Genomic DNA, 17,838 nt, shown 5'->3' with positions numbered 1-17,838 from the left:
GTGTGTGATATACAGTGTGTAATGTCAGTATATAAAGGATTAGCTTATCTTAAATAGCGCAGTGTGTGATATACAATGTATAGTGTCTGTATACAGTGCAGTGTGTTGTATACAGTGTGTAGTGTCTGTATACAGTGCAGTACATAATCTTGTCCATAGAGGGCAGACTTGTTTTCTCCTCTAGAGATGAAAGTGAAAGTAATGTCTATGAGGAATGTGAGACCGGCCATTACAGGGTGTAGGACAAGAACCAGGAAATGAAAAGCTGTGGAGAACATGAAGGAGCCGACACATCCCCTCTACTTACTGCTGATGTTACTGGTGACCACAGGTAAGTGTCAGGGCCTGGGGGTGGGGGTGACTACATGTAGGTGTCAGGAGCTGATGTTGAGGGTGACTACGTGTAGGTGTCAGGAGCTGATGTTGAGGGTGACTACATGTAGGTGTCAGGAGCTGATGTTGAGGGTGACTACATGTAGGTGTGTACTATACTGATTTGATACCTGGTTCTGTGTAAATAGTTGCCATGGCCCTTCCAACAGCTGATCAGTGTGTGTCACAGGGTCCACCTATCTCTTATTGATAATTTATCCCAAAGATAGATCATCAATAAAAATAAGCTGGAGAATCCGTTTAATGAAGCTCAAGTGCCACCTTAATTTAAATTACTTTCCCCTTATATTATGCTCCTTGACATAAACACATTCGACCCCTAACGACCCCGTATATAAATGATTCCCGCTTCTATTCATAATGCCTTCTAACTAACCCTTATATAAATGATACCACGTATTTAAAAGACCTCCCTGTATTTATAATGCCCCCTAATAACCCCGTATATAAATGCGCCCCCTTTTTACAGTTATACTGCCACTAACAACCCCTTATAGTATTAAAAGGCTCACAACTGCCCTATAAGGAAAAATATAACTTATATTCTCCTGCCTGCAATCCCTTGATGAGCTCAGACACCACTCCATGTGCTATGTCGCTCTCTACAAGGCGCCATGACCATAATAGGACATCTGCGTTATCATGCCTGCCTGAGCTGAGAACAGGCATCTTGTAAAACGCAGGCCTGAAGTGGTCTATAAGTTAGAGAGTTAGTTGCTTTTTAAGTAGATCAGTGTCCTGAAGTCGCCAATCTAAGTTTGGCAGGTATTAATGGCGGGCGAGCCCCACAGAGTCAGTCCATCTATTAAGGCCGTTGACATTCTGCTTAATCTAGGTCTCCAGCAGTACCGCAGGGCTGACAGTAACTAGACCAACTACTGAAACAGAGCCCTGGTGCCATTTACTCCTATCTGTAATGATAATGAGATGACTCTGCTGACCCTTACATACAATAAGATAAGATAAGATAATCCTTTAATAGTCCCACAGTGGGGAAATTTCAGTATGTTACAGCAGCCTAGTAATACAGATACAGGATAATACACAGTAATATATTACAGACGTAGACACAGATATGCTGAGAAGAGAAGCTATACTAGGAGTCCATAGCAGAGAAAGAAAGAGAGAAAGAGAGAGAAAGAAAGAAGGCTTGACAATCATTTAGTTTTCTGTACAGAGTGATCTTCGCTTGGACTGATGTAGATTATACAGCCTGATCGCGGTTGGAAGGAAGGACCTGCGATAGCTCCTTCTCACACTTGGGGTGAAGCAGTCAGTCACTGACAGTGCTGCCCAGTGCCGTCAAAGTCCCATACATGGGGTGGGATTTGTTTTCCCGCATGGAGGTCACCACAGACAGTATCATTCTGTCACCCACCACCTGTACTGGGTCCAGGGGGCTCCCCAGGACAGAGCTGGCCCTTCTGATCAGCCTATCAAGTCTATTTCTGTCCCTGGTTGATATACTGCTCCCCCAGCAGGCCACACCGAAAAAGATGGCTGAAGCAACCACAGAGTTGAAAAAGGCCCTAAGAAGTGGACCCTGGACTCTGAAGGCCCTCAGCCTCGTGAGCAGGTAGAGTCTGCTGTGGCCCTTTCTGTGCAGCGCCTCCAGGTGGTCAGCCCAGTCTAGTTTATTATTGAGGAGCACGCCCAGATACTTATAGGTCTTGACTGTCTCTTGGATTTCCACCGGGATCGGAGCACTTCTCCGTTTCCTAAAGTCCACCACCATCTCCTTGGACTTCCCAGCATTAATCCTGAGCTGGTTCTGCTGGCACCATTCAATAAAGTCCCGTTTTAAGACTCTGTATTCCCTATCGTCACCATCAGTGATAAGGCCTACTATAGCAGAGTCATCGGAAGACTACTGTAAGTAACAGCTGGAGGAGTTGTGCCTAAAGTCAGCAGTGTACAGTGTGAAGAGAAATGGGGCAAGAACTGTACCTTGTGGTGCCCCCGTACTACAGATCACAGTGTCAGACACACAGTCCCAGGCTCTCACATACTGAGGGCGGGTTGTCAGGTAGTCTAGGATCCAGTTGGACAGGTGATGGTCCACTCCACCAAGGTTCAGCTTCTCCCTTAGTAGCCCTGGCTGAATGCTGTTGAACGCACTGGAGAAATCACAGAACATTGTCCTCACAGTGTTCCCGGGTTTCTCCAGGTGAGAGAGAGCTCTATGAAGAAGGTGGATGATGACGTCATCTACCCCAATGCCCGGCCGATAGACAAATTGGGGGGGGGGGGGTACAGAGCGGAGCTCACTAGGGGGCGTAGGTGTGTCAGGACCAGTCTATCTAGGAACTTCATCAGGTAGGATGTCAGTCCTACAGGTTGGTAGTCATTGTAGCCCATTGGGTTGGGTTTCTTTAGGACTGGTACCACACAAGATGTTTTCCACAGTTGAGGTACCACTCCCAGCTTTAGACTCATATTGTACATGTGCGTAATAATGCCACACAGCTGGTCTCCACACACTTTAAGAACTCTTGCGCTTATCCCCTCCGGCCTTGTCTTCTTTAATCCTCTTGATTTCCCTACACACTTGAGACTCCTTGAGGATCAAATAGTCAGATTGCAATTGACTGCCAGTCGGTGGGGGTAGGGTCTCGGTGTGTGAGGGGAGGGGGATTGACTGGCATATTGGTGAAGGGAGAGTTGGCTTGGAATCAAATCTATTGAAGAATAGATTTAGCTCGTTAAGCCGCTTCCTGCCACCTTCTATCTGGGGACCAGACTTTTGTTTATGTCCGGATATTACCTTCAGGCCATCCCACACCTTGGAGACTTGTTTTGCCAACTATTTTAGGGGGGCAGGTACGGCTTTAAGGAAGGCAACTCTGAATGCTTTACTAATTTTATTATATGAAGAATCAGTGAATACATAAATTAAGAGAAGATGGTGTGATATTGCGTACACTTTTGTATAATACAAGTTACAAAGATTAAGATACAGAATCAACACCAAGAGCTTACATTATCATCTGCCTGGAAAAGAAAATCATCAACCGTGGAGGCGACCGGCGAAGGCAGAGAATTATCTCTATAGCTTACATTACACATCTATATGCAGGTTAAAGCTTCACCAGGAATTATAAGCATCATCTATCCGGCATCAGCTGGGAGAAGCAGGCCAGCGAAGATAGAGAGTTCCTGGGATCCACACTGCGCCATGGGCGTCCCCTTAGCACGCAGGTCCAGACACTTCTAACTTCACAACAAACTTTCTCAGCTTATATCTTCTTGAAAACAAATGCCTGCGTAGCCCAATGCTATGCAAACTAACACAGCAGTATTTTTCCAGTATAAGGCCTCCCCCCTCCGAATGGCCAGTTCTTCAGAGGTTAACCTGACACTGGGAAAATCCTTCATCGGATGTTGAATGCTCCTGGTGCTAAGCAAACCTGCATTCCCATCAACCAGTGTTATATGGTACAGCGTTCTCATAACAATATTCTGTGAGAAGCATTGATAAGAGAACTATGCGTAAATATGCAGCGTCTCTCACTAAACAAAACCAAGTCTACAGAACTTACAGGCTAACTTTTACCATCTAATATTCTTAAAGGGATACTGTCAATATGGATTCCGGATGGTCAATTAATACCTTAGCACTACAAGACTCTACCTTCCTGCATCTGTAGTTCCATCTTCCGCCTGTAGTTGGCTTTCCCTTCACTGATCAGTTGTCTGAACTGTTTTTGCACCTCCCCCAGGCCATTTTTGTCACCTGATCTAAAGACTCTCTTTTTCTGCTTGAGAATGGCTTTAATTTCAGAGTTGATCCATGGTTTGTTATTGGAGAAACACCCCACCTTTCCAGTTGATACCGTGCAACAATGAGATGACTCTGCTGACCCTGACATACAATAATGAGATGATTCTGCTGACCTTGACATACAATAATGGAGATGACTCTGCTGACCTTGCTCCCTAATGATAATGAGATGAATCTTCCATCTACTGATAATGAGATGGCATTTGCTGACCCAGACGTACAGTGAGAGATGAATCTGTTAATCCTGCCCTCTGATGATAATATTACTCTGCTGATCTGAGATTCTAGTGATACAATGACTCTGTTGACTACACCCTCTAATGATAATAAGATGACTGCTGACCCACCATGTAGACCTCGATGGTTCTGTTGATCCCACCCTCTAATATTGATAATAAGATGACTATGCTGACCCACCTTGTAGGCCTCGATGGCTCTGTTGATCCCACCCTCTAATATTGCTTAGATGACTCTGCTGACTCCACCATCTAATGATAATGAGACCAGTCTGCTGACTCCATACTCCAATAATGCATGACATTGCTGACCTGAGTGCTCTAATGATAATCTAATTACTCTGAAGACCCAGTCAGCTAATTCTTGTCTTGTACTGTTTTTTCTTGCCCTCTATTGATAATGAGATGACTGCTGACCCCACCCACTAATAACAATGAGGTGGCTCTGAGTGTTTTGTTACAGTCTCTACAAGCAAAGCTGACAGTGAGATGTAGAAAATGAGAGATGTCAGCTTAATGTTATATTCCCATGGGAGTGAAATGCTTCAGGTTTTCTGCAGTTAAAAGTCATTAGTTTCTGCTATAAATCCTCAGCAGATAAAATTGCACCAAATGATATGTTTTTTGTTCTGCAAAATCTACATCATATAATTATAATGCTGCGGATTTTCAGCATGAACATTCTCTGAAGAAATTCTGCCATATTATAAATATATGAGGGGGTAAAATACATCATTCTTGATACTTGTACATCCTCTGATACGTTCCCTGTAGTTTTATCTTTAGATGGTCTGACAGTCACTATGAAGACGCCGCTTATCTCAGTGCCGAGAGGAGTGAATGTGACAATCCCCTGTGACATATCAGACTTTACTCCTGGAAAAAATATTAATGTGCGTTGGACTAAATCACAGAATGGACAGAGTCATGAAGTTTACAGTTATTTACCTGGACAACGGACTGCCTCCAGACCAGGATCTTACATGAAGGAGGAGAGTGAAATACAGAAAGGAAATGCCGCACTTCACATCCCGCAGGTGCAGTTCAGTGATGATGGAGAATACACCTGTTATGTAATAGTCACCCCAGAGGGCGCAGAAGGGAGGAGCAGTCTGCAGGTGTCAGGTGAGTCAGACATGTGTAATATTGTTCTCCCTACCAGGATAAAGGTAAACAAGACTCATTCATTCATTCATTCATTCATTCATTCATTCATTCATTCATGTCTTATCTTCATAGATGTGATTGCTGTGATCATCAGGGTGCTATAACTTATAACTAATTGAATCAATGATTCGTTGCAGCCTATTTCTCATTACTGGCCTAATCCGTTCTTTACTTTCTGTAGGCTCACAGCTGCAGGACACCTTGTTCAGTGGGGATCAGTTGGACACCCACCATTCTAAAATTGATGGCCTAGCTTAAAGATTTTGTCCAGGCAATACAATTATTTTTATAATTGGCCGAGTGAGGTTAAAAAAACCCAAAACAATCTTACTCACCTGTCCCCAGTGCGCCGGTGTCCTCTTGGTGTGATTCCAGGATGTCACAGGTAGTGATGTCACGTGCCCTTCAACGAAGCCACCGATTGGCCTCAGTGGTCATGTGTGGCAGGGATCACAACAGACAGGGAGGACTGGACTGCACTGGGAGGCACCGGAGCACCAGTAAAAAGTGAGTATGATTTTTATTTTTCCACCACCCCCGGCTGATTTAGACAAATAATATTTGTGTCCATTTTTGCCTGGACAACCACTTTAATAATAGGCCTTTTTTAAAAGGTGAATAACCTCATGACTGCAGCATCCAAGGAGTCCCGCCATGTGAATGACCCCCTCAGCACCGGCTAGATAGGGGGTGCCAATATCTATTATCTGCAGCCTGGGGTCTGGCCAGTGACCTCAGGTCCCAGGTTATAAAAAAAAAAACAACAACCCGCATAAGGCACTCAGACCACTTACATTGTCCAGGGAACAGATTACTACACAGTCTTCCTGAGACTACAGATACATGGAAAAACCTCTTTGGCTTGAGGCAGAGACAGCAGTCATCAGAACTTGAAAAAATCCAGCATGGTGTTGGCTCAGGAATAATAACCCTTCAAAAACTACACTACCTAAAAAATTACAAGATAAATAATCACATATAAAAGTTTCCAAAACACTTATTACTCAAAGCAATTACCTGAATACTGTAGTTCCCCACATCATCAGAAAGCATAACGTCATATCCATAAACAGAACACATGACTAAAATGGTAGCGTTGAATGATCCCACTGAAGAGAGTTCTGTGGTCAAACGTGAGTTTATTGGTGTATTTCGGTACACATAGGATATGACATTTCGGCTATTTTAGCCTTCTTCAGACTCAGTAGTATGCTTTTTTTGGGGGGGAGAACGTTTCCAACCATAGAGTTGTGTGGAGTCCAAGGTTGTTCTTGTACGTGTTAAGGGTCAAGGTTAGCGAGCTCGACCACAAGGTCTTGTCAGATCAGTGGGACCTCCTTGTGCCTTTGTGTTGGTTATTTAGAGTGTCCTCCTAACAGTGTGTGTTTTGAATGATAACTTCTGGAGTGAATCTTTGGACCCCTCAGTACCTTATTAGTGGTTGACTGTCCTCGTGGTGGGTTGAGGTATTAAGATCCCACCTTGTTATGATGTAGCGTGGCCTCGGCGCTGTCCGTGGATGGCAGTAGTGGATTAGAACTTTTTATTTGTGTTAGTTCCCCAACAGGGACAGACTTAACTGTATGTCTGGGGTGAGAATTAGCAGCGTGTAAAATTGTGTTCCCAGCTTGTTTTTTTCTGTAGAGATGAGAGAGTACCCTTTTCTCCTCTTTGTTCCCTATTAAAGTGATATCAAGAAAGTTACTTGATACTTTTTCCACTTGGAAGGTATAGTTTAAGTTGTAATTGTTATTAATATAGTCTGCAAAGGAAGGTATTAATTCCTGTTTGTCCGACCATACAAACAACAGATCGTCTATATGTCTCCATACCAGAAAATAGACGGACTATACGGGTTACTAGTGTTGTATATGCTTTGCTCCTCCCACCAAGACATTACCAAGTTTGCAAGCAAAGAAGAACAACGGGCCCCCATGGGGGCACCACATATCTGTAAAAAGAATTCCCTATTGAACATGAATTAGTTATGTTTGAGCAGATACTCTACTACTTGTATGATATATTCGCATAAGTCCTCAGTGTACTGAGAATATTTATATAGATGGTATGCAAGTGCTTGTATGGCAATGTGGTGGGGGAATACAAAGAGCACACATCGCAAGTTAACCAGCCTCCCTCCTCCTCATGGAGCCATCAAGGGCTTTTCTTATATGTGGGGAGAACTCCTTAGTGAATAAGCTTCTGTTGGGAGGGGGACTCTTGTTGTTTTTTGGGGACCCATGTCCTGACCCCCACTATCTTTATTAGGCCTCCGCGGGCCTTCCGGAGCCAACGCCTCACCCATAATAGAAACCAGTTCAAATAGTCAGGAACCTCTCAGGCAGTAACAACCTCCTAGGTGGCTTTCCAGCCAAGTTCTGCCTCAGGCCTCATTCACAACTGTGTCTGTAATCTGTTCGGGGAGTCCAAATACGGCCTCAAAATCCTGACCAAAAAACTGTGTGTGAACTTTCCCTTATGCCTCGCTAACAAGGAGTGGACTAGAGGAGATAAGAATGACAAGTCCCACTACCAACCTACCTGCCATTCCCTAAAAATCCAGCCCAGTGCACAGCATTAAACAATGTGCAGCAAACCAAGCTGATTTCTGAAAAACAAACTTTCTGGATTTTCATCTCCTCACCCATCTAAGAAATCTGGGTGAGATGTACACCCCCTCCAGTATTATCCCAGCAATGGCTTAAGCCAAGAAAGAGTTAATAAAATTTAGTTAATAAGTTATAGGTAATGGTGTCATTACAAAATGCATCTCATCCCACACACAAGAAGCCCTCATATGGCTGTATCACCAGAAAAATAAATAACATATAGCTTGCACAATGTGAAGATAAAAACCTCCCAAATTTTCAAATCATTAGAACACAACTGGCTGCGGTAGGAAGAGAATGTATAAGCTATGCGAACGTATATCAAGGTACAAACCAGATTTAGAGATTACAAGGAAAAAGAAACCAGAAGTGACCTCCCCAGAGTAACCTCCACCCCAAGCATAGAAACTACTGGCAATATAGTAGGAAAGTGCTCTCCTTGTACTCTGCACAGCATTCACGTCTGGGATATTAATGCTCACTACACCCCTTGATATATTCTTTGAAGGGTTCAGTTTTTAAAATGGGGGTCACTTTTTAGGGGATTCCACGTTACTGGTACCTTACAGACTCTGCAAACATGACATGGTGTCCAGATACTAAACATCTAAATCTGTGCTCCAAAAGTTACATATTTACCAAAACAGCAGTTTATGCCCACATGTATGACTTTGGTGTACCCAGGATAACGCCTTAGGTGGGTATGAATTGCTGATTGGGCACAGAAGGGAAGGAGCACTATTTGATTTTTGGAGCACAGATTTGGTTTTTGGAGCACAGTTTTGGTTTTTGGACATCATGACACTTTTGCAGAGGCCAGTAAAGTGAAATCCCCTGACATGTCACCCCATTTTGGAAACTACACCCTTGAAGGTATTAATCCGGGGTACAGGGAGCATTTTTAACCCCCAAGTGTTGCATTAAGTTACTTTCCAGAAATGAATACACAGATGATGATGATAGGAGAAAATGAATGTAATATGTTGTGCCCAGTTTGTATCAGAGATGACTACTCCAAAAGCTGTTATACCCAAGATACTCGCTTAACAGTTTTTGGAGTGTGTCTCTTCTGACTTAAGCTGCGCACAACATAACAGGCACTGGAATGGCCATATCTCTGGAAAAACCAGCAACACATTCATTTCTGAAAATTAAATTGATGCAAAGCTTAAGGGTTAAACATACTTGCTACGCCACTTGATGAATCCCCTGAGGGCTTCAGTTTCCAAAATGGAGTCACATGTCTGCGTATTCCACTTTACTGGCAATTCAGGGGCTCTGCAAAAGTGTCATAATGTCCAAAAAAAAAAAAAAAAGCTCTCCCCCTATCTGATGGCTGTGCCCAAACAGTGGTTTATACCCACATATATAACATATTTGTCCCCAGGATAGCCCACTTTATAGTTTTATAAGTGCATGTCTCTGATGACACAAAGTGGGTACAACGTATTGGGCAGTGAAATTGCATCTCTTTAAAAAAAAAAAAAGTCAATTTCCACTTTGTATATTAATTTTTAGGAAATACTTCTTAGGCTCAAAATGATTATGCCTCTTGATAAATTCCTTGAGGGGTGTAGTTTCTGAAATTGGGTCACATTTGGGGGTGTTCCATTGTACTAGTACCTTAGGGGCTCTGCAAATGCGACATGGCATCTGAAAACTATTCCAGCAAAATCTACTCTCCAAAAAACAAATAGCACTCTATCCATTCTGAGCACCCACTATATATCCATACAGAAGTTTGTAACCACATGGGGAGTATAATTTTGGGGAGCTTTTTCTCCTTTATCGTCTTGGGAATATTAAAAATTTAAGGCTTCTTTGACGGTTTATTGGAAAAAAGTAATTTTTCATGTCCCAATGTTAATAAAATCTTTAAAACATCTGTAGGGTTAAAATATAGCCTATACCCCTTGATATGTTCTATGAAGGGTGTAGATTCCAAAATGGGATAACTTTTGGGGTTTTCTTTTGTATTGGTACTTTAGGGGCTCTGCAAATGCAACATGGCACCTGAAAACTATTCCAGCAAAATCTGCCTTCAAAAGTAAAATAGCGCTCTTTCCATTCTGAGCCCCACTGTGTACCCATACAGCAGAATACAACCACATATGGGTATTCCCTTGATCAGGGGAAAGTCTTTAATGGCCTCTGGGGGGCTTTTTCTCCTTTAACTCCATGTGAAAATGAAAATTTGAGGAGAAAAGTAAATTTTAATTTGCACATCCCAATGTTAGTGAAATCTGTGAAACTGCTGTGGGGTCAAAATGCTCACTATACACCTTGATAAATTCTGTCAGGGGTATAGTTTCCAAAATGGGGTCACTTTTGGGGGTTTCCTTTGTATTGGTACTCTATGGGCTCTGCAAAGGAGACATGGCACCTGAAAACTACTTCAGCAAAATCTGCTTTTCATATCCCCAGTGTCGTTCCTTCCCTTCTGTGCACTGCCGTGTACACAAACATAAGTTTACACCCACATGTGGGGTGTTTCTGTGTTCTGGAGAAATTGCACAACAAACTGTGAGATACATTTTCTCCTTTAAGCCTTTGTGAATGTGTTAATTTTAGAGCTAAATGAATGTATTGGGGGGAAAAAAATGAAATGTCTAAATCAAATGTCCATATTGTTTTAATTCCTGTGAAATGCTTAAAGGGTTAACAAACTTCCCAAACATTCTTTTGAATTATTTGAGGGGTGCAGTTTTGATAATGGGGTGATTTATGGAGGGTTTCTTTTATATAGGCCTTTCTAATTCCCTTCAGAACTGAAATGGTCCCTAAATAATTAGTGTGGGAAATTTTCTTCTAAAGCTGGCAAAATCGCTGTTACACGTCAAAGCCTTCTAACATCTAAAATAAATTAAATGACAATTAAAAGATGATGCCGATATAAAGCAGAGATATGGGAGGTAATATTTATTCATATTTTCTGGTAGTATGACTATCTGCCTGAAAAGCAGAGCATTTCACATTTTGAACTTTGCAATTTTTTTTCGAAATTTCCATCAATTTTTTTTTTTTAGAAACAAATACAAAAATATTGATTAGTGTTTTCCACTTACAGAAAGCACAATTTGTCACAAAAAAAATCTCAAAATCACTTGTGTAAGTTAAAGTGTCTCAAAGTTCTTGCAATATAAAGTGACACGTCAGTTTTGAAAAATGAGACCTGGTCTTTAACGCACTTTTGGGCTGTGTCCTTAAAGGGTTAATGACCTATTCTCATGATCAGTGCTGGTCCAACATCCGGGACTCCTGTTGATCAGCTGTATGAAGGGACTGCACTTGTGTGAGTGCCTTGATCCCTTCACTATCTACATTACACGCCATCTGTTTTATAGTGTCCGTGTGATGGAATTATAATCTATATCTAATTATAAACCATATAACATGGTATAAAACCTGATGAATTGTGTCACATGGTAATATAAAAATTCACAACCAGCAGTGTCCCTTTTTGGGGTAACTGCAATTATAAATGTCTCTGCTGGGATTTCATTGTGCTGTCTCTTATTGTATAGCTTTGCCCTCCGCTGTCCTGATACCTGGAGACGCTGTCACTGTGGAGCTGGGGAGCGAGAGATCAGTGTTGTGTAAAGTCAGCAACTTCTACCCTAAAGAGATTACTATTCGCTGGGTGCGACATGAAAAAAATTATTTTAATTTTGTGGGCCAGGAGGATAGAACCTGCATCGGAGAGAGCATTAATAATAAAGATGGGACGTTCAATACTACCAATCATCTGACCTTATTACCTACAAAGGAGGATGACGGCTATAAGTACTCATGTGTGGTGAAGCACCGATCTCTGCGCCAGGACCTGATGAAGGACTTCACCCTGACAGTAACAGGTGATTTACCTTATTCTCTGGTCTGTTTGCTGCTGCTATTCTATATCTAAGTAACAATCCAAAACAGATGCGGATCCGCAACACTGAGGTAAGTATAAAAATTTAACTTTATTCCATCGAGTTAAAATAGGTCAGAGAGACCTCCAGACAGGGTGCTGGTTACATTTAACAAGTGCAAAAAAGACAAGAAAAAGTGAAAGACAACATAATGCCGCAAGTCTGACGCGTTTCGGGTTTTTAATCCCCTTAGTCATAGCACTGCTGGTCAGTTTTCCTTAACCATATATAAAGGTACAAAATGAAATAAAACTTCCAACCACCAATCTCTTATTGGGCCAAAGTTCTAATTACCCAAAATTTACAACACCTTTTGTTTTATCTTATCGCATAGGTACACGTTGTGCGGAACAATAAAGATTATTCAAACATTTTCAATCTGTTGCGTGTAACTAGATGTAATTCAAATTCATTGCAAATCCAAGAAAAGGATTAGCACTTTAACATAAACATAACTGTTACCAAGCACAATAAGGAGATGTTGCTAAACAGCTAGAAATCGCAGAGCAGATATATTAGTTACCATTCATATAGTTACGTGACCCACCACAACCAATCAAAAACGTCACGTGACCATTCTAAGCCAATGATGACTGTGTATTCTGTTTATTGCTTTGACCTATGGAAACGTAGTGGAATAGACACGTAAGTAACGCATCATATATAGATCTGCAACTACTTTACAAGGGGGAGCAAGTAAGTATAGAAAATAATAACTCCCTACAAGATCCAATAATAGATATTAATACGGATCTCTGCTTGATAAAATATAAGTGAAATAAGGGAACATGTAAAGAAGTAATATACTGCTTGGATGTTTTACATTACACAATTATTGTGCTTGGTAACAGTTATGTTTATGTTAAAGCGCTAATCCTTTTCTTGGATTTGCAATGAATTTGAATTACATCTAGTTATAACATACACGCAACAAATTGAAAATGTTTGAATAATCTTTATTGTTCCGCAGAACGTGTACCTATGGGATAAGACAAAACAAAAACAAAAGGTGTTGTAAATTTTGGGTAATTAGAACTTTGGCCCAATAAGAGATTGGTGGGTGGAGGTTTTATTTCATTTTGTACCTTTATATATGGTTAAGGAAAACTGACCAGCAGTGCTATGACTAAGGGGCATTAAAACCCCGAAACGTGTCAGACTTGCGGCATTATGTTGTCTTTCACTTTTTCTTGTCTTTTTTGCACTTGTTAAATGTAACCAGCACCCTGTCTGGAGGTCTCTCTGACCTATTTTAACTCGATGGAATAAAGTTAAATTTTTATACTTACCTCAGTGTTGCGGATCCGCATCCGTTTTGGATTGTTACTTGAACACAGCTCCGTGGAGTCGGGAGGATGGGTCGTGCACCTGGGTAACGTTACATGGACTTATGAAATACTCATTCGAAGGGTGAGCTTACCTTATATTTTTCTTTTTCAAATTGCATTCTATATCTAACCTGAATGCAAAATGTCCAATGATGGTCAAATATTGCAAGATTTGTTTCACAAGTTTCACCCACAAATTTAGTTTCAGACTGTAAAAATTAATAAACAACCCTTTCCTGGGAGTCCCTGACATCTTCTGGCCTCTTCCGTGACATCAGTTTCCCTGGGTCATCACTGTGGTTGGGCCTCAGTAGTCATGTTTGGGGTGTCGGTGTCGTGATAGTTTCATCAAAGTGTCATGATGTTGATACCCCCACACTGTACAGCTGAGACTGACTCACAGGACTTGGGGTCATTGAGAACGCTAAAAGATGCTGAGGACGCCTGGGAAAGGATAGGTGGACACTGCGGTGGAGCCCTGGAGAGATGTGCGTGAGTTGTTTTATTAATGTTGTACACCTTCCCTAGAACTCTGCTTATTATATTCTAGGGTATGAAGACCAGAGTATAATAATGATTTGTTATTGAGGGAACTCCTAAAATTTTGGGTTTGGCTGAACTTTTTGGAAAATTGTTTGGAAAATCGGTTTCTTAATATCAAACGATGACCAAAATTCCCAGGGAATTAAAACAAAGTATGACAAAAATTCAACCTTCTCCATTCCCACCTCCAAAATCTGAATATTTTAGTAGAATAAAATACTAAACCTCACTCTAATTATACTACAAACACTGTAATGCTAGGTTTACACCTGCGTTTGGGTTTCTGTTTTTTGGGTCCGCTTGGGAACCCAAAAAATTTAAATCCAATCCACTTAAAATGTGGTTACCCATGGTTTGCACCAAAAAAATGCATTGTTACAGCAGATTTGGGTACGGAATCCCCAAACGGAGTGCAGGTGTAAGTGTGAACCTAGCCTAATTTTGTTTATATCAACACAAACAACCAAACAAACCTTGATTTTTTATTCTAATCAGATGATGATGTCATGTGAATTGATCTCTATCACTTCTTCCATCATCAGATTTTATATATCAGTGAGATTTAATCCCTGGATTTAAGATTTCTGCAGGCCTGCACCAAGTGACAGCCCCTTATGACCAGGGGTCCCTGTATAACTGAGGACAGTTACCCCTTCAGTCTATATACAGTTACAGATTCCTGGAGTTACACTGGGCTGATTGTACATCAGATCTACCAGTCTCCTATCCAGATATGATCAGTAGGTACAAGAGTCAATGTGGCCCCTCATCTGTAATATAACCGGAGCCCCTCCCCTAAATCACGCTGCTTGTATTTCAGATCTCTCAGCCTCCTCTCCAGATATGATCACTATGTACAATATATTGTCGGCCTCATCTCTGCATTTTTATTTCTTCCATGTGATTACAGAGCGAGAAGATAACACCGGGACAGTTGTCACTGCCGTACTCCTGACGCTATTCGCTGTGACACTCCTATTATTTGCTGGTTTACTTTACTATCAAGTGTTCAAGAAAGGTGAGACCTGTGTAAGGAGTCGGGTGATCAGTAAGACAGATTGTCTATTGTCCGACCAATTTATATTTCAGTAGTTTTTCTATTATTGTTATTTCTTTCTGGGACAGTTGGGTGATTTTGTAGCTTTTGCAATGGGTTGTCACTCAGCAATCCCAGACTAGTAATGGGATTTTTGGCTTTGAAAGATCTCCTTATAAATTATTACAGGCTACAATTGTGCAGTTGAAAGAGCTGGATTGTTCTCGAATAACACATCACTATCCCAGACTCCTGAAGGGTCATAGCTCCAGCGATATGTGATGGTTCTGATGTTCCTCCTATTGATGATTAATTGGGCAGATTTACCATTCAGTCAGGATGTGTTTATTGGTTGTGATGGCTCCCGGTCTATCGTGCAGTTTTATCTCTTTGCTTTTTACAGATCCCCCCATCCTTTCTGAGATCATCGGGAACGATCATCTGACTGACATGACCAGGTCGGCTCTGACGTGTCATATTATGAACTTCAAGCCTAAGGACCTGGAGATCTCTGTCTGTCTGAAGAGACCTGGAGAAGAGATGAAGACGATCCACATCTGGAGATTACCCAGAGACCCAGAATCCTCAGCCCAAGTGATGATGAGTGACAATGGTGGGGTTAATAGTGCGACTATAGATGTAGAACGGCAGAGTCTGATGAATGGAGATGTCGGTCCCACACAGAGGCCTCTACAGCTGGTCATGTCTCCAGTTATAACATCTGATAGACCTCGTCTTCTCCGCTGTATTCCATGGCACAGACTCTCCACTTATAGCTGTCAGTGTTCTGTTCACATCACTCCCAGCTTCTATGAAGACAATGGAGCAGAATTCTCTGTACATGTGTCACACCCGGCACTGACAGCACCGGTCTCTAGGGGGAGAACATTGCAGGTCTCCGGAGGTAAGACTCCTCTTATACCAGAAATGATGATTGGTTCTTCTACTTATTTGTGAGAATCCTCCTCCAGTCAGTAAAGACAGAGAGCCGCTTCCTATCACTATATCTCCAGTGCTGTTCTGCAGATTTCACTTTTCTTTATGTTCTTATCTGTAAACCATCAGAAATCTTCTATTCACACCAATAATTCATTTCATTATATTGTTGCTGGTGTGAGGTCAGTCCTTTGGTTGTGTCACTTACCTCACACTATGCAGGTAAATTTGTGTTGAGTCCACAGGACTGCGGGGGAGGATGAATTTCTATGAAATTCTCACAAGAAATAAGAATTAGTCTATACAGAGTAATGACTTCATATTAAAGGAAGTTGGGTATAAACCTAATCCCAGTCCCTGGTAGAGGGGACTCCATATATACCTAAGTTATTCAGCTTTGGAGCCGCATTATCGTAGAAATTTCTGTTTTATTCATATGCAATTGAGGTGAAAAGTGCTAGAGCTGAGAGCAAAGCCCAGGCAAGCTAAGACACGCCCCCGAGTACTTTACTCCTCATTTGCATATTCATAAAACAGGGACTTCCATGACAATGGGGCTGAAAGCTGAATAAGAAAGACATATGTGAAGACTGTAGAATCCCGTCTACAAGGCACTGGTATTAGGTTTACCAATTTTCCTGCTGACTGTCTCTATCTGCTGATAACCTAGTAATTTTTTTCTGCCCGGTGGATTACTTACTTGCAGTTTATAACCTTATGTCCTTGCTACAATGTTATCATCCCTCCATGTACTGCAACGCTGCAGTGGAAAGCATAGAAGACGTCTGCAGAGCATCCTGAACCTCTTCTGAGTCAGGAGATGTCCTAAGAGTATCTGAGACTCTAACAGAAGCCATTACCAGCTACTGAAGGAAAATTGTTTCAGTGTAAAGTTAAAGGGGTTGTGCAGGATTGGATAACATGGCTGCTTTCCTCTTTTTAGGAAGTGACCTCATGCTTTGGGTCACATGGTATTGCTATAGCTCAGTCTCATTAAAATGAACGAGACTGAACTGTGCATGGCCATGTGACCAATGGACGTTATGTCACTTCCTGAGAAAAACAAGAACATTGTCCGAAAGTCAGGGATTAAGGACCATAACAGTCAGTTTTTGTCAAATACACAGTCCCCCTGTTTATAACCTTCCCCTAACTAAAGTTACGTGCCATTACCTCTGAATAAACCATACAAAACAACCAAAAATTGAGGCAAACATAGCACTCAGCATTTTTATAAAAATACAAAAAAATCTTTATTTAAACATCAACAAGTCAATACATAATAAGTTCAAAGAGCTACAGTGCAGCAAAAATTCCCATATTTGGCAGACCCTGGACAAAATAATATCCAGACTGCTGCTACATAATTGTAAAAAAAAAAAAAAGTTAGCTGATATGAGTATAAGTACAAGGTGCTTTTGCCGGTAAAGCCTCAATAAATCCAAAAATTTTGCATTAATCATGGCAACATGCCATATTGTATATCCAGAGGCAAAGAAGGTTCACATTATAATCCAATAAATTATACAAAAGCACTCACTACAGTGTATAGAGATTGCACACAATAAGACATAATAACAACTAGCTGGTACCCGTGACTTCGTCTGCGGTGATTGTAGAAGTGGGTAAATACAGGCGCAGGTAAGGTTTTAGTAGTGTGTATAAGGTATGGGATATGAAATGTAACTTTGTATCTTGTTTTTGCTGTAATTCAGAGAATACGTGAGACTTTTGTGAAGAACATAATTTGTATTTGAGCTGCTATACGGTGTTGTGAGAAACTGTACATGGTGTCTTTGGGACAGAGGGATTTCAAGTTAATATACTTCGATATACGACATAGTATGTTTTGTTATTTTCCGCCAGTACATGTAAGTTTTGGGCACAGGATACTCTCG

The 17,838-nt window shown here is 41.4% G+C and overlaps 1 protein-coding gene across 1 annotated transcript in view; it reads left to right on the top strand.

The window, feature by feature from the left end:
• Positions 1-231: 231 nt before the first annotated feature.
• LOC142212855 (uncharacterized) overlaps positions 232-17,838 on the top strand; it is a 30,885-nt gene continuing 13,278 nt past the window's right edge. Inside the window, exons 1-5 of the mRNA XM_075280931.1 lie at positions 232-331; positions 5,185-5,535; positions 11,711-12,040; positions 14,879-14,986; positions 15,408-15,908. Coding sequence (XP_075137032.1) covers positions 277-331; positions 5,185-5,535; positions 11,711-12,040; positions 14,879-14,986; positions 15,408-15,908 — 1,345 coding nt within the window. The 5' untranslated portion in view covers positions 232-276. The remainder of the gene's footprint in view (positions 332-5,184; positions 5,536-11,710; positions 12,041-14,878; positions 14,987-15,407; positions 15,909-17,838) is intronic.

The sequence above is a fragment of the Leptodactylus fuscus genome, chromosome 7 (genome assembly GCF_031893055.1).
Source record: "Leptodactylus fuscus isolate aLepFus1 chromosome 7, aLepFus1.hap2, whole genome shotgun sequence".
Taxonomy (NCBI): domain Eukaryota; kingdom Metazoa; phylum Chordata; class Amphibia; order Anura; family Leptodactylidae; genus Leptodactylus; species Leptodactylus fuscus.
This window is presented reverse-complemented; position numbering and strand designations above follow the sequence as displayed.